Source organism: Xiphias gladius, chromosome 3 (genome assembly GCF_016859285.1).
Source record: "Xiphias gladius isolate SHS-SW01 ecotype Sanya breed wild chromosome 3, ASM1685928v1, whole genome shotgun sequence".
Lineage (NCBI taxonomy): Eukaryota > Metazoa > Chordata > Actinopteri > Istiophoriformes > Xiphiidae > Xiphias > Xiphias gladius.
Genome location: NC_053402.1, coordinates 7,097,894 through 7,119,032, shown reverse-complemented (window position 1 = coordinate 7,119,032; position 21,139 = coordinate 7,097,894). Strand labels below are relative to the sequence as shown.

At 39.3% G+C, this 21,139-nt stretch overlaps 1 protein-coding gene across 3 annotated transcripts in view; it reads right to left on the bottom strand.

Annotated features, from left to right (window-relative positions):
- Window positions 1-21,139, bottom strand: part of ntn1b (netrin 1b) — a 48,459-nt gene that overhangs the window by 6,153 nt on the left and 21,167 nt on the right. For 2 of the 3 annotated variants that reach the window (XM_040156131.1, XM_040156140.1), the window contains exons 3-6: window positions 14,609-14,797; window positions 6,470-6,619; window positions 4,153-4,206; window positions 1,656-1,730 (exon numbers count right to left, since the gene is read on the bottom strand). In XM_040156131.1, the coding sequence (XP_040012065.1) occupies window positions 1,656-1,730; window positions 4,153-4,206; window positions 6,470-6,619; window positions 14,609-14,797 (468 nt within the window). Of the gene's footprint in view, window positions 1-1,655; window positions 1,731-3,233; window positions 3,317-4,152; window positions 4,207-6,469; window positions 6,620-14,608; window positions 14,798-21,139 lie in introns of all 3 variants that reach the window. The other variant, XM_040156149.1, reaches the window with a different exon arrangement.

Sequence of the window (21,139 nt, the reverse complement as noted above, 5' to 3'; positions counted from 1 at the left end):
CTGCCTCTGTAATATCCCTAATCCTCCTGTGTTGGAGGTAAACAGGTATTACAGGTATTACTCCTCTATTGTTGTAGTCTTGGTTGACACGTAATGGACCTGTATCATTGATCATCTAAGCATCAAAATTCCTTCTTGTTCCAAGTTGTTGATTTTTGCAGAGCATTTTAATATATCATTTCAGACCCTGTAACATGATATTTATTTACCTAGCACAACATTGTTATATGTATTTCAGCTGTACCACTTGTTTTGAGGATTAATTGACATCAATGTGATTGCTTTGTGTTTTGGCTTCTCTTATCAGTTTGGGATTTGCTCTAAAATGCCTGAAACTTTTGCCAAATGCCTGAGGCTGACTGGGCTGGACAAAGCATACTCGTACATACTCCTGCAGTGTGTTCCTCTTCTACAGGGTCTACAGGCTGTACCTGGTCTACAGGGGTGAAAGTCTACAATACTTTTACCATAGTTCAGACATCCTCACTTTGATGCTTTTATGACTGGCCAGGGAAGAGGTGCTGCAGGGCGGGCAAAGGGGCAGAGTGGGGAGGTGAAGAAGTTTTTGAGAAATACAGAGTCCAAAAAGATAGCTGTGTGCTCAGTGGGTAAATCTTGGGATGAACTCAACAAAAGGAAGAAACCAACTAAATTTTTAATTGTTCCATGAACAAGCCATGTAACTAACACAGGATTTTTTTAAAATAAAAAGCCCCACCTATTCCTGCTCAATTACATGTGAGTATCTGAAATTTGCTCTTTTTCACAATAGAGCAATACATTTAGGCATAGTATATAAACAATGCATCTTTCTGAAGTATAAGCATTACTTACTTTAAAATAAAAAGCCCCACCTATTCCTGCTCAACTACATGTGAGTATCTGAAATTTGCTCTTTTGCACAATAGAGCAATACATTTAGGCATAATATATAAACAATGCATCTTTCTGAAGTCTAAGCATTACTTGCCCTTACAAATTCTAACTTTTCTTGCTGAGATTAGTTTTGAACATGACCCTCGGGAAATATTCAGCTTGTGTGAGTTACCAGCACCATTTTAAAGTAATCCACCTGGTGTTGCTCCAAATGTCAAAAAAAGACCCTGTTTACACTTAAAAACCACGTTTTACCCACACTTGCATTTTCATATCTTTTTCCAAAAATGTAGCATCCACACTTTAGGGGGGAAAAAAAACAGTATACAGTTGTGTGAAAATCTGAGAGTGTGAAAAAAGCTGTCATGAAAATGCCTGTACTGTGGGATCAAATCAGCTTATATCACGACACTAAAGGAACAATTATATGTGACAGAATACTGGCTGATAGTCATACATCTTGAAAAGCTCCATTTTCCATGTTCATGCTTCAAACTGATCCACTCTAGAGAACATTTTTGAAATCTTCTGTTTTCAAAGGTGGGAACTGTCAGCATAGTTTGCATGGAAGCCCACATCAGAGAGAAAAAATATGTTTTCATATTAATCTGTATTAGTGAACATGACCTGAGGCTGTGTAAGTAAACTATCATTGAAACACGGAAAGCAGCACCAGGGTGTGGTTTGGCCATGCTCAGCATCTGATTAATCGAGACATCTGACCTCTTGACTGCTGGCTGACATCTGGCAGCACATTCCTGCATGTTGGACTCACTCACCGTAGTCTTTTTTACAGTACTTCTTCATGGTGATCTTCATCTTTCCCTTGGAAGCTTTACAGTGAGATTCACAATCTGGGGAAAAAACGTGAGCGAGAAATAAAGTGTAAGAGTTAGATAGCAAATTTCATCCTGTGATGTATAAAATGCCTCTTATAACAAAATAAGTGGGTTTCAGTATCATCAAGCCAGGCTCCAGTTGGATAGGCTTTACATTTGGTCTCTTGCATCACACTATTTGTGCCCCCAGGGTCTTAAAGATGCCTTCCAAGTGCCACTCTGAAACGGATTAAAGATTAAAGAAATTCCTTCTCTGCTCCTCCCAACTTTTCCACTCTAGCCTGCTCCCTCGTCACTATCCTGGCATGCATTGTGTGATCTCTGAGGGCTATGGAGGTCACTCCTGCACAAAAGAAGTTCATGGGGGGAAATTAGCTAGTGACCTACCAAAAATTAGCAGGGACCCTTAGCATCATTTCAGTCACATGAAGGGAGAAATTGAATACTCTAACGTTGCTTGAGGGTAAATGTTCTGTGCTTCCCCCCCAGGAAAGAATCTCACAGACTTATGATTAATGTCTTAGCGGTATAGCTTTGACACCAGTGTATGTGTACTTGGGTCAGCTTGCCAAAGGACTTTATCGATGGCCGCGGCTGTCGCACTGTCACTGCGCCAGGTACCTTTTGTAATGAGGGAGCTGGTGGTGGGCCAGAAGCCAAACTGAAAATTGAAATCATTTGTTCCCTCCACTTTCCACTGACTGACACAAATTGGAACCAGATCATCTCCGAATGTTGCCCCCCTCCCGCTCCACCTCTCCCAGAGCAATAAGCCTTGTGCTCTTTTCTGGGGGGTGGGAAAGCTGGGCTGGGCAGTCTGAAGAGAAAGGAGGGGGCAGTTGAGAGAGAGAGGGGACCTTTCAGCTTGCCTGAATATGGACAAACTTCATTATTTCTTCCAGCCCTCTGTCCAGTCTTCCCCTTTCTTCCCCATTATACTCTGTGTGAATGAGGTTGCCTGGGTAATGATGGAGGAAGAAAAAAACGCCCCTCTCCTCCCTCTCTCAAAAAAAATAAAGAGCGGTTTGGGACGTGGATTGAGGATCGAATTCATGTATGTAGAGAAAGCATTTCTGGTGGAATGCCTGGCTGCTTTTGGGGATTGCGAGAGAAATAAGAAAAGAGGAAATCCCAAAGTAAATGAATTTGACGAGTCCATATCGAGCATGCCTGATTTCCATGTAAATGAAGTGGTGGTGGTGGGGGGGCTCTTTATCTGCCGCTGGCCCCTGGGGGCCTTCATCATACCTCCCTTTGATAGCCGACGTTGCCCATTAGCCCCTTAGCGCAATCACTGCAGTGGGCCATTACACGCACAGCTCTCATTAAGGTCCAATCTCCTGCTGTGAGGACAAACGCCCCCTTTGTGTGTCCCTGCAGCAGTGCCACGTTTATTCTGCGGGGTCCCTGGGGACCACACTGCTCCTAATTTGGAGGGTGGTGTCTATGTTGAGTTTCTGACAGGAGTCCAAACTCCTCACAGCCTCGGCAGTCACTATAGTAGAAAGTGGGACTCACAACAAAGCTCAATGAAGTCAGTGGCGCCACTCTCGTCAGACGCTGATCGATGATCAGAAGTGACTCAGCCTTTTCATACAAACCTGTATCATGGTAAAACAAATTTATTTACTGTAAATTAATAGATTAACAGCTAAGGCAACAGGTTTAGAGCTTGTTTGCTCATGGATAATTAATAATGAAAGGTCAGCCATTAAAGACAGACCCTGAAAATGATATTAAACCTGCAGGTATATATTATTGTCAATATATATATATGTAGGCCAATATGGAGACCGTTGTCAGAGCACATAAACAATAGAGTCATACAGGGCTTCACTGCTGGCGCAATCAGCCTTGATTGAAATACAAACTAGTTCAAATGAAGCATTTAATCAGATTAGGGCTGAAACCCTGGGGAGGCTGAGGGGCAGGCTGGGAATACAGGCAACAAGGCCAAAGGGAGCACTGGCAAAATATCTGGAGTTTACATCAATGGCAGTTAGACCTCACGGATGTGTGTTTAGTTGAAGAGTGATACAATGAATGGATGGAAAAACACGCATGTGTTAGATATACGGTACACATATAATTACACCCACACACGCACACACATATATATAGATATATATACACATACATACATAAATACGTACATACAAACATACAGTAAAGTATATATGGCAAACAAGGCCATACATGCTATATTTACATGAAGGAACAGTTAATTTCGTTTAGTTGCATGCAGTGATTTAAAAAAATCCCTGCCACAATGTTAAAATAACATAACAAAAATAAAAATTAAACAGTAATGATACCACTAAATTGTGCAGGTGAGCATGAAAACTGGAACGGTCATAAAATGATGACTTTAGTTCAAGAGATGTTTTCTCTTGTTTTATTGTTCAAAAATCAACAGAGTATTTGCTGTGTTACTCACCTGACGGCTCCTCATAGCTGCTGTAAGTTGTTGTAGGAGATGCAGCTGGGATCTCTGGGACAAGGAGGAATAAATACATCTTTCACATTGTAATCATGAATGAATTCAAAATATGACTTATGTGATGGTTATAACTATGAGAAAATGCTGAAAAATGTGTTGCGAGAAAGTGAGTTTGCTTTTAATGTCCTGCTCCCTCCTGATTTTTGGTATGTTGTAGCTAAAGAGAGCCAAGGCCGCCGGTCTTGTTAAAGTCGGAGTTGGCAGGGAGGTAGATATCACAAAAATTTAATATCGTACAATTAAAACCAAAAGACATTATCTCAAAAAATATATGAGAAACAAAATATATTCTGCTCTTAAAAAACCCAGTTTCCTCCAATTTTTACAGCACATTTGATACCTTCCCAACAAAATTGAAGAAATCCTGTTCCAGCAGGTTCACAGGTTTAAGTTATTGTGGATTCTGGCCCAACATATCAATCTGTTTCTTAGTCCACAGAGACCATGTCCAATTTCCACACGACTTTATCAGAAATGTCAACCCCAGTAACATAGTGGACAATTGTTAGTGTGTACATGACCTCGCAGACATCACTGTTATCTTATCTGTTCATGCCAGCCAGCTACTTGATGCTCCTAGCTAGAGCAGCTACTAGTGACCCATCTCTGTTTCTGTGAGGCGCTGGCATTTATTGCAGAGGGCCTGGAAATCTGCAGGCAACAGATACAGCCAATAAACATATCAGCCATCATTCCCTTGGACTCATTCTGGGGATTTATTGTGAGACGGACCGTTAATGGTGTTGAAGGCACACAAGGCCATGTTAGGCGAGCATTAATGGTCTGTTTATCCTGGCTCTGGTTTAAACAGCCAAATATCTATCTAACATAATGGAACAGGCGTATAAAAATAACACAAACAGAGTGTGAGCCATGAATTCATGCATTACAACAACATGTCCTGTCCTTTTCAGGTCTTGTCCTGAGGTAATTATTAGGATTTGCTATCTCTGGAGAAGCAAAGGTATCAAAGCTTGGACTGTAGGATCTAAATTGGCTAAAGGCCTGGCTGCAATCAATTCATTCTAATCTAACAATCAGTTGATGTGCCCGTGGGTAAATAAATCCACTCCAATATTTTGCATGCAGACCATTATGAGACAGGAGACACTGGTACAATGTCTTTTGAATAAAACTATCTGAGGTTTTTGTCCTGATACCAACCAGGCTAAAGTAACGCGTTTGCTAACTGACCATTAGCAAGGTTGTTAGCTTAGAGAGCTTTATTCTCCCTCTTTAATAACTTTTTATTGAGCAAAATGGAAGAGTAAATAGAATAGTAGAGAGGAAATTAATGAAGGTGCGTGAGCTGTTGCAACTAACTAGTGCAAGCCCGGCCAGTAAGTGTGTTAGCAGTTAGCTCCCAGCCACAGCAGTTCACCAACTAGTGAATGAGTGCGAGTATAGTCACTAAATCACCAAGCTTCAAGAACCAAATATTTCACAAAGATGTATGCATTAATTTCGCTGTACAACTTTCTGGTGTGACCACGCCTTAGGTGTGTGTCTGTGCATAAGCAAAATATGCTTTTTAGCTTAACCATTTTAGCATACAGCAATAGCTGAATTTTATATATATAAAGAGTTTATGAATTACAATATATGGTTTTATTTATAGGTAATACATTATTTTTGAATGCTTTATAAATTAGTAACAATCAAGAAAAACAATCCAGAAAGACTTTTGGATTATCAAATTGTCAAAACAATCCCCTGTTGGCTAGTCTACATCAATCTCTTGCATAATAAGAGCTGCCTTTTTGGCTACACTTAATTCATCTTGATGGCTTATCAAAAAATCAGGAACCCTTTAAAAATGACTCACTAAAATTTGTTACTGCAGACCTGATGGCTTGTTAGAAGAAGGATAAGTCATTAATAAAGTGTTTTGACCTATTTGATTTATAATAATCAACCAGGCCTGCAGTTGTACTTGTAAATATGTTGTTAATACATGGATTTACATGAATCTTTATACATGATGATGCAAAATCCTGGTTAAACAGGAGTGTATACACCATGCAAATGGATTTTTCACAACTCAGCAACCCAAAATTTGACTTATTAATGCTTATGACTGATCTATAAAGCCTATATACATGATTTGTTACTCATTAATAAAGCTGTCAATTAGCAATTTATAAACTATAGTGTATCTTTCATTAAAACAATGGTACCAGATTTGCCCTTCTTTTGCTGTTAAGATGGATTAACACTCTGTATTGTGTACAAAGGTGGTAGAAGTCAGCCTTACTGATGCAGGGAGCGATGGGAGAGCGGCTCTGCTGATAGCCCTTGGCACAGCGGTTACACGTGATTCCTGTCACTCCGTCCTTGCAGGGGCATTGGCCTGTTGTCTGGTTACACGTCTTCCCTGCTGCTCCAACTGGGTGGCAATCACATGCTATCGTGGGAGGGGAGTAAAATAAAAAGCACAAGAACATCAAACTAAATTTTACCCAAGTAAACAACATGTGATTTGAAAAATTAAAACATGAGTGGTTTACAAAACCAGCAGCATTACAAAACAAATATCAGCTTTCAAATGACTACAGTATGTCTCTGGCTTGTCCTCTGCTGACTCTACATATTCCATACAATAAAAAGTAATCTTAGCACTAAAACCTAGTGAGAAATCATTCACATTAGTGTGGGCTGTATTTTCCTTACAGACCATCACAGATGGGGAACTGGGCCTTGGACCAGCATAAAACCTCAATCAAATTACACTGCTTCACTCCACCCAGAAAGACCATAGGATTCTTCATTAGGTCTGCTCTGTAGAAGGCATGCAGAAGAGTAAATCACTTGATTAATTGTAGTATTTCACTATAACCGCACAGCTTTGGTCGACTGTGTACATCACAAAATGTATGGGAATGTGTTATGCATGTGTGTATGTGTGCGTGCATGAGCTTCTCGAGAGAGAGCTTTGTGTCAGTATTGTAATCAGACATACTGCTTGCTCTTCAGATTGAAGCTTTTTTGAGTTCCTTGCGAATATTGCCTGAATAATGATTCCTTTTAATGGATGAATGGAACGCTCTTCAAAGCTGTTAGTTGGGAGGATTGCAAGTTAAATGTGATGAATTTGTACTCTGTGTATGTACGTTCTGCTAAACATTTACCATAAAGCCAGTGTTTGAAGTGGAAGCCCAGCCTCCCTATTAGCCCTGCATGTGTTATATGTACCAGCAGAGTCATTTGAAATTTGCTTCAAGTGGTCCAGTAGAGGTTGGAGTTACTTTTACTTGGAATTTATGGAGCTTCATGAACATAATGAGATACTTATTAAATTCAAAAAAATGGTCTAACTTTTTTTTTTTGTTCTACTTTGTGTTTCTGCCAAGTGTATGTGTTGAGATAAAATCATATGACAAAAGTATTAGGGATTAAAGCTATTTCTTCTGAGAATTCAACACCACTAAGTTGTTTGCATCAAAATGAGGGAGGGCTTTTAATGGCACTACAAACACATAATGCAGCTAACAGTGAAAGTTAAGATTACAGAGAGGTGACACTCTGTACATTTATTTTGGCTGCTACTGTACACTGTTTATCAACCAAAAATCAAGGAAATAAAAATCTATGAAATACTGTCTGTTGGTTCGGGCCTGTTTATTGTGCAGGTGTCACCTTCTAAAGCATTTACAAATAATATTTCAGGATGGAACTAGAACAGTAAAATTCATAAAACCCAACATTATTAAGTTTTGTGCCTACTTATTAAAGCAATAGTTTGACATTTTGCAAAATATTCTAATTTGCTTTCTTGGTGAGAATTAGATGAGACGTTTGACAGTACTCTCATATTTGTCTAGTAGAAAGGGAGCCAAAGTCAAACTTCAGCCTTGGAACAGAGCCTTACTCAACAGTATGTCATGCAGTTCACTACAAATGTTTAGACATGGACGGTAACATTTTAAACAAAAGATCAAACAGACAGGTTTCCAAGCGACATCATCAGCGAGATGCTCGCACAGGCAAGGGGCAGACAATGACCCGAAATGGCAGAGAGCTTATGAGGAGATCAATATGAAAAATTGTTTTAGGGCCTAAAACTGCCTGAATCACAAGTGGAAAATGTTCATTATTTCACCATAAGAAAACCTGCCTTTTACCACAGAGAGCAGAATTAGCCTTTTGTTCAAGTGATCTGGTCTGGTTCACCTGACAGTAATTTCACAGGTTTCCGGCAAGCGACTGGAAGTGAAAATGTCTGTACATAACCTATTATAATTTTTTGGAAATGTGCTTTCTACCCCAATGTTGCTTGCATCCTTGTTTTTTTATATAGACATGAAAACCAACTATATTGTTGTTTATTCAATATTTCTGTTTTTTTAACGGCCTTTTATGGACAACAATTTCCCATAACTGCTAGACCATCCTGGGTTAAATGTCACAGCTTGTGCCGAGTTCAGACATGTCTGTAATAACAGCAGCACTGCACAGTGTACAAGTTTTTAGACAACAGAGACTATAGCTTAAAGGTTGGAAAAATGATATTAGAAGATAGTATTGGTGACTTTTATGGATAGGGATGAAATCAAGTTACCATGGTGGAAGTACCATGGGAGCTGTGTTTTTGTGTATGCTAACAAAGTAATTGTCGTTGTTAAATCACAAAGATTTCAACTCCTAATAGCAAGTGTTGTTTTGGATGCGAATTTGTCTTAGAATGTGGAAAATAAACCTCAGAAATATGTTCAGAAAAACCAATGTAAGAAATGCTGAATGAGGAATTGCAGTGAGAGGCTAGCCCAGACATGATGTCATGACTTTGGCTCTCTATATACGGCTACAGCCAGGTTACAGCCTGGTTACCGTAGCTTAGCATACTAATCCCAGCCAAAAAATCGCAAACCCCCTGTAAAAATGCAATGTTTATTTGTACACATAGGCTTTGAATTAAACAAAAAAGGTGTATTGTGATAATTTTGGATAGATCCAGTCTTGCTGTTTTCCCCTGTTTCTAAGTTTTTATGCTTAGCTAAGCTAACCAGCTGATGGCTGTAGCTTCATATTTACTGTACAGCCATGAGAGAGTTATCAATTTTCTATCTACTGTAAACAAGAAAGTGCATAAGCCGTTTTCCCAAAATGTCAAACTGGTCCTTTAAGAAGCTGCAAACAGATTAACTCTATATTAATTGTGATAGACTGAATAAAGTTTATAGAGAAATAAAATATCAGGCTTCTCTGTTTTTTTACTTTGATTTTTTTTTTTTCAAAAACTTTTGATGACAGGTTGACAAATTGCATTTCTTACTACTGGAATCTCAACAGCCCCCAACCACCCACACCCCTCCACCCCCCACCAATGCAAAAGCCTTACTGCCTTTACCAGGGGTGCTACAAACTGGGAACATTAATTAATTTCAACCTGCAGTGGGGGGCCTGCTGAGTTGAATGTTTGCTGAGGAGTTCGGGGGAGTGCAGTGCAATGAACCATGTACCAGCTTCATCTCTGTGGACTCGCTGTGCCTAGCTATAGGCTTAGACTGCCAAACATACGAGGGGACTGGGAAAAAAACAAACTGTTAGGGGCGGGGGGGTATGCACTGTGGTTCTCCAAAAGCCATGTTTACACTGCGCTTGATGAGGGGTGAAGTTGTTAATCTGGGAAATAAAGCATAAGGCATTCTACACTGCCACTGGAGATGTAGGCGCTGTGCAGCGCAGAAGAGACATTTTTTTCATTTAACCTCCAACTATTAAGTGAATCGTTTAGAGGACATTTTGTTGAGATGTGGAGTTTTGGAGGGGGGGTTAAGGAATTGGGAATGAAAGCAGACTTCCTCCTGGCTGTGTTGGCGCAGCGCTGTATTTCCTGTCCAACAACAGCAGAGTGGGATGGTTGGCTGATTTGAATAATAAATATAGTGGTTTGTAACGGATGTCACATTGCCCTGTTTTTGTCACCTGAGGAGAAAGGCAGCAATCAGGGTGTTTGGGTTTGATTCCAGAGAAATGAGCTGGGTTTTTGGAGGGATGGGGAGAGGGGCTTCCAGTATTCAGGTTACTGATCCAGCTGTTTGGAAAGCCTTTGCAGAGATCTATGGATGTTGCTACATCATTAGGCATAGTGAGAACCTCTGTTACACTAACCTGCTCCCTGATCCATCCCCTTGAACCAAACTACTCCCTAAATAAGCTTGTGAAAATATTTAGGCTGGCAGAGTGAAACAATTCTGCGAAGAACAATTGGTCATTTTTGAGTGCAGATGATCTGTCAAGCTTATGTTCAGCACAACACTGTCACATGCAGAAAATAAACCCCAACGCTCTGTTTGACAGTGATCTCTGACTGTCTGATATTAAAAGAAAAACTAAAAACACTTTCGTAGGCCATGTTGCTCATGCCTTTGTTCTTATTTCATGCGAGTAAAATTGAATTAAGAGAGGAGGACTGTTGTGGCTAGTTGTAGGAAATATCGTGTTGCTGTTTCTGTGTTTAAATAGCCAATGGTGTACCAAGCATAGGGGCACTGGAGGACAGGCATCCTGAGACCCTGTCAGCATCCAGTCACAGTTCAGCAGTGGATGTGGCTGAAGACCATGATATGTGCATCTGCCCAAACTCACTCATTTATCATTAGTATGTGGTAAGAGATCAGGATGTTAATGTACAATGGCAGCCAGTAAAAATTTTTAAAAGCATGCAGTAGTACTGCAGTAAAATTTGTAGCATTTTGTGTTTTTTTGTTTTTTTTCCTATGTTGACAGACTATAAACAGATTTTCCCTCAAAAAACACTGAACAACCATTTATAATCTTTAATTTTTCAATAGAATTTCGGATTATTCGTTACAAAAACTATGGACATCCTTGTTTGCTCTTAGTGTTAGGAATGTCTTTACCAGTTAGGATCATCTCAGACATTAACATCGAAGTTTGTATGTTAGTTTTTCTCGCATAGCGAGATACAGGCATGGATATGTACAAGTATTTTGTGCATCTATGGGATATTTTGCTGGTGAGTGTTTAGACAAAATGATTGAGTGACAGCAGTATGTTTGCTCAGGGCATTGGAGCCTATCTTTATTCCCTGAGGAGCTACGAGACAGAAGGAGCTCAGCTTTTGTCTCCCCACACATTTATCCTTGGCAGCTTGGTCTCAAGCCCTGGTGTATGTGCTCACACTTGTGTGTGTGTGTGTGTGTGTGTGTGTGTGTGTGTGTGTGTGTGTATGTGTGGTTTTTTGTACCTATGCACATGTGTATGTGTGTTGTGAGGGACGATTAGCAACTTGTTTCCACTGCTCTGTTCAGTGGATCAGCTCACACCTCTGTTCTGTTTGTTATGTTTTTCTTGTCAGGGATCCACAGAGGACCTCAAATAGCTTGGGAGCTGCATGGGTCATTTCACTGACACCAAGACAGCTGGGCGCTTTTCTTTAAACTTTTTAAAAATTCTTTTAATACCGCAAGTGTGAAAAAGAGCACAGTGAATGATATGTGTATAAAACATTACCCTAACCATAGCTTTAGAAGAACGTGTTAAATCTAATGCTAACTCCTTTGTTTAAAGATGAAGTTCAAATTCATTTTTGCTAAGAAATCAGTATATATATACTTTGTGTTTGCTTTGAATTGAGTAATTATTTGGTCAAAATTGTAACTGCCAAAAAGAAGAAACTTTAAGAAATTTTAATAAAGTTTTATTTATTTTTCTGCAGTGACAGCGCCTCCAACATCAGTGTTCTCCAGAGGACGTGAATATTTGGTTTGGCTTACGATGTCCCTACTCTAATTTTATCTGTACAGTGTCTGTGTGAGGACAGACACTGAATTATATTGTTTGTAATATAATTTCAAGTCTAGCAGCCCCAAACAGACAGTTAACCAGCTGTGGGGCTGAGATTGTTAGCTGTAGCTTAATCTAGTCTTTGAGTGTGCTGTCTCTTTGTTCACTCTGTGACACATTAGTAGTCTGTGTTGTTTTGCAAATCACAGAGTAACGTACGGAGTGCTGAGGCTACAGGATTACTCGTTGATGTTAATTTCGACGCTCTGGTTATTTGCGTCACCATACCCAGACCCATAAAAGAGAGTCAGCTAGCACTAGCTAGATGCCATACTTTGTATAATGTAGAACAAACACAACACTGAGTGTGGCAACGACTCAGCAGGTATTGCAATAGTTCGAACGAAAAGTAACATCTACTGGTAATCAGTGGTAACAATAGCCAGTTAAGGGGCCTGGCTTCCAAATGCTTAATGTTGTAGATGGACTGACGACTTAATTCGCTAACAGTACATAACCAGAGCCATGTGTGCTTGTAAAAAAAAGGGGAAAGACAATCTTTCATCAACATTCATAGACTATACAGGGGTATGATATGCTCCAGTCAGTAGTTTGTTATGTTTTGTCTCCATATACTGTATGTACACTCACATGCCAGTTTTGTGGTGCTACTGAGCTGCATTGCGTCATGTTGACAGGTGTTCCTGTAATTTTGTCCACCCCATTCAAATCAATGAGGGTAGGTTAAACAACTGACACACCTCTTTTTATAATGCAATACAGTTCAACAGCACTACAATTTGCAGGATCCAAAATGATCATACAGTTGAATCAACACCTCTTTAACACAGTAACAACAAAAACTGAACATTATAACCTTCATGAAGGAGGATATATTGCAAGACTGCTGTATTAGACTGATTTAGGCTTAGTTAGGTATACCTAATAAACTGACAACTGAGTGTACAGTGCATCAGACCCCTTCACTTTTTTCACATTTTGTTATGTTGCAGCCTGATGCTAAAATAGTTTAAATTATTTTTTTCCCTCATCAATCTACACTCAGTACTCCATAATGAGAAAACCAAAACAGAATTTTAGAAATGTTTGCACAGTTATCAAAAAGAAAAAACAAAATATCACATTGACATTAGTATTTAGATTTAGTAGGGCCTTTGGTAGCAATTTAAGAGTATTTTTGAGTATTCTTGGGAATGACGTGACCAGCTTTGCACACCTTGATTTAGGGATTTTCTGCCGTTCTTCTCTGCAGATCCTCTCAAGCTCTGTCATGTTGGAAGGGGACCATCGGTGGACAGCCATTTTCAGGTCTCTCCAGGGATGTTCAATTGGGTTCAAGTCAGGGCCCTCGCTGGGCGACTAAAGAACATTCACAGAGTTGTCCCTAGGTCACTCCTGCATTGTCTGGACTGTGTGCTTAGGGTCATTGTCCTGTTGGAAGGTAAAACCTTTAGCCCGGTCTGAGGTCCTGAGCGATTGTAATGTACTTCATTGTACTTTGCTATGTTCAGCCTCCCTGTCACTGCTGCTGACCCCCCCACACAGCATGATACTTCACCGTTGGGATGGTATTGGGCAGGTGAGCAGTCCCTGGTTTTTTCAAGACATGACACTTAGAACTAAGGCTAAAAAGTTCAATCTTGGTTTCATCAGACCAGAGAATCTTGTTTCTCACAGTCTGAGAGTCCTTCAGGTGCTTTTTTGGGAGCTTACCAAGGCCCTTCTCCCCTGATTGCTCATTTTGGCTGGGAGGCCAGCTCCAGGAAGAGTCCTGATTGTTCCAAATGTCTTCCATTTAAGAATTATGGGGGGCATTGTGCTCTTGGGGACCCTCAATGCAGCAGAAATTCTCTTGTAGATTTCCCCAGATGTGTGCCTCAACTCAATCATATCTCTGACCTCTGCAGTCAGTTCATGGCTTAGTTTTTGCTCTGATATGCATTATCAGTTGTGAGACCTTATATAGACAGGTGTGTGCCTTTCCAAATCATGTCCAATCAGTTGAATTTACTACAGGTGGACTCCAATCAAGTTGTAGAAATATATCAAAGATGATCAAGAGAAATGGGAGGCACCTGAGCTAAATTTCAAGTGTCATAGCAAAGAGTCTGAATACTTATGTCAATGTGATATTTCTGTTTTTCCTTTTTAATAAATTTACAAAACTTTTTAAAATTCTGTTTTTGCTTTGTCATTATGGGGAAGTGAGTGTAGATTGATGAGGGAAAAAATTAATTCAAATGCATTTAGCATAAGGCTGCAAATTAAATGTGACAAAAGTTAAGCAGTCTGAATACTTTCTGAATGCACTGTATATGCTGTATGTGTATATGTACATATACTGTCTACATATTTTTGTATATGAAGCACATTTATCTCCCCTGAAAAATAAAAATAGCTTAGCTTTTGGCTTTAACCACTGCCATAGCAAATGCCCACCCAGATATGTAAAAAAAAATTTAAAAAAGCATAATCTTCATTTAAAAAAATGAAAAAAAAAATGCACAATAGCTAGAGTATCATTATAGTTTATTTCTTACACAAAGAATGAGGGGAATTCAAATGTGTGACTTTAATAATAAAACAAATAATGTAGCATCCAACCTTTGTCATATCCTATTACCTTTGCAAGCTCTCCGGTGAGAGATGGACTTGGTCATGTCCCTGTAGTAACCCTCCTTGCAGTAGTGACAATGGCGTCCCGCTGTGTTGTGACGGCAGTTAAGACAGACCCCGCCACTCCTCCGTCCTGACAGCTTGTACAGCTCCATGTTGAACCGACAGCGACGGGCATGCAGGTTACAGTGGCAGGCTGGGCAGAGACAGACAAAGAGGCACTGAATACTCATACGAGAACTAATTCCTTGACATTATGCAGCTCAGTTTGTACATTCAGTACTCAGCTTTTAAGCAATCCCATTGGGTACTGTACCATTGAACTCCAGTTTTGCCGATTTTCATGTTTTCACTTTAGTTGCATAGTTACTTCAAACCCTTAGACTCATGAAACCAAATTCAGCGTCATCAAGTTGAAAAACAGCTCTGTTTTTCTTAGCTCCTGAAAAGCTGACATTTTGGAAATATGAGCTTGTTATCTGACGGCAGTGATCTCAGCCCACAATGTTTACAGACTCTCCAATTTGCAATTGTGGTTGAGAGCCAAATCTAGTCAGCTGAGATCCTGAGAAATTGCATTTACTTGAAAGACATCATGAAGTCTCGGTCTTATGGTATAACTTTCATATTAAATACAACAGGTTATTTAAACAGATGGCGTATCTTGACCTGCTTTGGTCTGGCTAGAGAATAATGGAAATGTCTAAAAGAAACGTCCTGGTTCAGGATCTCTTTCACTTGGCCACCTGCTTGTGAATTTAACCTATGATCCCTTGTGATGTGAGGCAGGAAAAAGCTCTTCCGCTCTCCCACACATCTGAGAGACTGGTGTATTCTGTGATTTATTGTCATTGCTATTTTTACTCGTTATTATTGACCTCGAAGTTCATATTCCTCACACACTGATGATGCACTGCCATGATTTCAGGTTGTTGCCAAGTTTTTTCTCTTATGGAGTGTTAAATATTAACACCTAAAATAAATATTAAAATATATAAATGAGTCTGAATTTATAAAATAATCTAAGTAATAATTAAAAGTCAATTCATTATCATTAAATATTATTTTCATATTAATATTTTCACCAAGCTTTGCTACCAAATTTAGCCAGTTACCTCTGGTTAGGTAGGACCAGATTGCGGGAAAGCCCGGGAGGGCTTAGCTCCCCCAAAAGAGACCTCAGCTCCCTCAGAAAAGACAAAATTCCAAGCTTGGGGGGAATCGATAACTGATAAATAATCATAAACATTTTTAATGCTACAAACAATCGTAAAAGAAATTCATAATCTAATTGAAATTGTCATCAGTAATTTTAAATGGATATGCGCAGCTCCACCGTGGTCAGCGCGCTTGACTATCTGCTGTCAATAATGTCTGTAAAATGATTGATCGGGACATGTGCAGCATATTTTTATTTACCATAGCTCATTGGCTGTTTTCATGTGTTGTTTTGTGTGTCTATACGTAATTATTGTGCATGGATTTGGTGTCAGATCGGCAATTCTCAATGACCGACTGAAGCTCACCTCCTGCCAGGGTAGTCAGTTCAGCAGCTTCTCTCATATCTCATCAACACCCTCCCAATGTCATTTACAATGTCACAATGAATCAAATTAGTTATGAAACTAGAAACAGACCTAAGTTCCTCACTAAGCACTGAGCTTCCTCTGAAAGGAACAGACCCCCCCGAACCCCACACCTGAAAAGCCGTAATTTGGACCCGGCGCCAAAGTAATTAGAGGCTACTGCTGTAATTAAACACTGTAGACAGACAGACAAACTAAACTTCTCCCTCAGTTCAACTTAACAAGGTTGCTCATGCTACATACCTAGCTGGCTTATTATCTTGGTTTGTGAGCCTGGATTATTAGTTAGCATCATAGTGAAGAGACAGTGTTAGCAGTGTTAGCTAGCTCCTGTTGGCCTGAGCCAAAAAGAGTCTTTTTTCTCCTCAAAGAGTTGTGTGTCTTTCTTTGAGGAACATCTTTAGAACCAAAACGCTCCAGAGTTAACTTTGAATTAACCGGCTAACATTAGTTGCTGTTGTTAACACTGTCTCTTCAATTTGATTCTGAATAATAAACCAAGCTCACAGTCCTGACAAACTTTTTAGCCAACTAGGTCGGTAGCATGTGCAGCCAAGCTATGTAAATAAAAAGGAAAGGTTATTTTTTTGTGATAACTGCTGATTACTCTGATATTGGTGTTGTTGTAGCTAACAGGAGCTAACTGGCTAAATTAGATACCTGTTGTTGAGCTTGTTATCTTAAGAGGCAGGGGGCATTTGATTGGTAATACCACTGTTACTAAAAGTGAAATTGTGAAATAAAAAATGACATAATCAAATGTGAAATAAAAGTGTCACTGAGAGAAAAGCAATTATAAAATTAAAGGAATTTTGAAAAAGGGAATTCTGAAATAAAAAGTTCTATGGGTTCTAAAACTCTCTTATGAAAATAAGAATAATCAAAAATAATTTTATAGTAGTGATCTGAGTTTTATGTTGATGTTTTCACAAATTATTGTTTAATTTATATATTCATTTTTACACAATTAATGTGCTTATTTATTTCATAATTGCTTATTAATTTCTTTAATATTGAGCACTTTAGGGCTCCATTTTCTCTACTGTCACCATCCTCATTTTAATGATATTTTGCCTTTTGGGTCATTTTTTTCTTTTATTAGGCTGAATCAAGCACATACCATTCATATGAGCAGCCCCCACAGTTCCTAACATTTCAGTAATCTCTGCGCCTGTCTTAATGTTAGTACAGGGAGATGCAGATGATAAGACTGTCACATATGCTCCAATGTTCATCAGTGGTCTGAATCACGTACAAACCAACTCACACCTGCCATAAGGGACCAGAGCTGGCAGGTGGTTGGGATTCAGAAACACTCCTTCTGAATGGGGGGCCCAGATGCACGCCTGTGCGTGCGCACACACACACACACACACACACACACACACACACACACGCACACACACACACGCACACACACACACACACACACACACACACACACACACACACACACACACACACACACACACACACACACACACACAAACACAGAGGTGTTCAGCAGCTGTCACAGGCTTATCTCCCACACTTCCCTCCCATGGCTGATTCAATACATACTACGCCAAGCTTTGAAGAACTCTCTCTCTCTCCAACACACACAAATACACATGCTCCCTCCTCCCTTTCCCTCTTCTGCTTTCTTATCCCAGATGTTATCTTTACTTAAGGGAAGTGTGAGGGAAAATGCAATGGGGCTTTTTTCATGAATAGGAAATGGAATGCTCTTAGTTTTCAGTGCTGAAAAAAACCAATGCTGGTACTGTACTTTCATCTTCTAGAATATTCAGAGACAGATGTGTTTATTGTAACACTGCAGCCATCACTTCAAAGAACACAATTACTATTCAAAAAACAGCCAAAGACAAAACCAACAAAAGTGGGAGATACATCATAATTTCTTTCTTTTTCTATGTTTCAATCCAATAGAGGCAAATAGTTGAAGTCAGTGATTCTTTGGCATGAATTTCAGTCCGAACCTTTCTCTTTGGAGATTAGGCATTCTTAAGTTAAAAATGTACTTTCTCAAACAGTGCTGGTTGAAAGTATTGGCACCCCTGAATTTTAAGTACAGAATTTAGAATATCTTCAGAAATAAATGCAAATGAACCAATTTTGTTTAATCAAAATATTTTAATAAAATTTCCAAGGTTACTGAACAAAAGAAATTAAAAACACAAACAAACTTGCATAATAGTGAAATAATGCAAACACAAAATGTACCCTGGACGCAGTTATTGGCACGCTTCACTAATATTTGGTTGCAGAACCTTTGGCAACAATGGCAGCCTCCAAACCTTTCTTGTGGCCATCTAGGAGCTTCTTGGCCTCGTCTGCTGGAAGTTTCAGCCACTCTTCCATTACTATGTGTTCAAGCTCAACCATTCTTTTGTAATGCTTGATGTGTGCTTTGGGTCATTGTCCTGCTGAAAGATCCCAGACCTCGGCCTCAAACTTAGTTTTCAGACACTGGGTAACACATTTCACTCTAAAATGCCTTGGTAATCTTCTGATTTCATGATTCCTTTGATACATTCCATGCCTCCAGTACCAGAGGCAGCAAAACAGCCCCACAGCATGATAGAACCTTCATCATGTTTTACTGTAGGTAGGGTGTTCTTTTCCTTATAGGCTTAATTTCATTGCCTATAAGAAAACTGATGCACTGCATTCCCAAAGAGCTGTACTTTGGTTTCATCTGTCCATAGAACATTATGCCATGGTTTATCTAGGAAAGTTTTTGCAAACAATAGTCTTGCATTTTTGTGCTTTTCTTTCAATACTGGTGTTCTCCTTGGCCTTTGTCCATGGAGCCTTACTTGGTTTAGTGTGCGGCGTATGGTACAAGCTGAAACCACCACTCCAGATTTCTCCAGCTCAGCCTGAAGCTCTTTAGATGTCTTGCATGGTGTTTTTTCCACAATCTACACCAACCATCGCAGACTTCTCTAATTGAGTTTCTTCTTAGCACCATGATCTGGAAGTGTCTTAACAGTTTTATGACTGTGAAACTTCTTGATAACATTACGAACTGTTGAAACAGGGATTTCAAGATCTTTGGCGATCTCCTTGTAACTTTTGGAATTGTTATGTTTTTTTATAATAGCATTTGATGCTCTCAGACAGCTCTCTTCTCTTTGCCATTGTGAAAAAGAAACTAGAAACAATCAGCCCCTTTTTATGCAGTTAAACCATGATTCATTGGTTAATTCAGGTCATGTGAACACTGAAGATTAAACAACAGGTGAGTCTTATTTGTTTTTTCATTTTGTTTGAGGAACTAATTTAAATTAATCAAAGGGCTGCCAATAATTGTGTCAAGTGTACATTTTATGTCTGTATTTTTAATGTCACTATAAGAAAGTTTTTTTGTTGTTGTTGTTCACTTTAGACATTTCCTTAAATATTCTGATTATACAAAATTGGTTAATTTGCATTTATTTATGAAGATATTCTAAATTCTATACTTAAAATTCAGGGGTACCTATAATTTCAACCAGGACTGCATGTGCATGAGGGTGTCATGAGATTAATAAGTGCTATCTGCACAGCTGTCCCCAGGCCCTTCTAAAGAACACTGTGCTATTTCATCCACACATCCTCGCTCTGCTCACACAGTCGCCGGAGTAGTTGCCCAGCAGTGACAATAGCTCGAGCGCTGATAAGCTGTGTTTAGAGCACCAGGCTCCCAGTGCCCCTTGTAGCATCTGTCACACGTCTGCCATATAACTGAATATATATGTACCATTTAAATCTGATCTAATTTAGATCAGTCGCCTCACACTGGTTAAACAAAAAAAATCTCTTCATTTCAGTTCATAACCACCTATATGCCTGCTTGTGTGTCTTGCACTAATGTAATAATAATAAAAACCTAAAATGTTATTACTAAAGTACAGCAAATGTGTGACATTTTCAAATAATAAATGTTTCTTCTATTGCCAACTGATCACACAATAATAATTCAATCTACACCCAGCCCAAGAAAGCTTCAATGTTTGCTGTGTGTTTCTTTCACTCAGTGTCAAGAAGGTACAGGAAATTATGTGTTTTCACATTTTTTCCAGTATTAGCTTGTTTTGAATAAACAGAAAAAGGTAGAAGTGAACAGACAAAGAAAGGTTTGGCGCGGTAAACCAAAACTTAAGAAATCTAAAAGTTATGTCACAGTAAGTGTTATACTGTTTGAATACTAGAAAAAATGCATGCAAAAGAATTGTTACTGCAAACTAGCTGCTTACTTTGATTTTGCACGGGACATCCAGAGTAGAAAGGTGTCTTTTCTGGGTCTGCTTTCATTTGGTTTCAAGGGCCTACTTAAAGCTATGCTATTCCAATCTATTTATGTTCAAGTGCCATCTATCAGGCTTAGGGAAGGAAGCGTTCGTTGTGGGTGTGCATATTGGATGGAAATTACACATCCCACAGCTCAGCGGAGGCGTTTTTTTCGCTCTGTCTGCAGAGGAGAGCACACTTCAGAAACAATCAAACATCTGTACATGACAATCTATAATGAAATTTAGTTATGGTTGGTTTGAAGAACTCAGTGCCACAGCAGCAGGAATTTACCAGCCCTGTCAAAAGGTGTCATATATTTAACCATACAAACTGTGTGTATGAGAGAGACACTTGAGGCACTTTGTGTGTGTGATCTGCACTGAAAAGAATGCACTGCTTCTTCGGCGATGGAGAAAGATTCCAGAATTCCAGCACAATTGTTGTTTATCCAGGACCAATTACTCTCTCACTGTGTATAATCCTGTACAGTCACTCATATCATGAGCTGATGACATGTGCCAAACCAAACTGGGGTTCATATCTCATCACAGCCTGGGATCTTATGGACAAGACAACACTTGGCCCTTAACAGATTACAGAGCCATATTTTCATGACAACAGTTTGTTTACTGGTTGGATATTTCAGAGATACGCACACACTAACTGTACACACA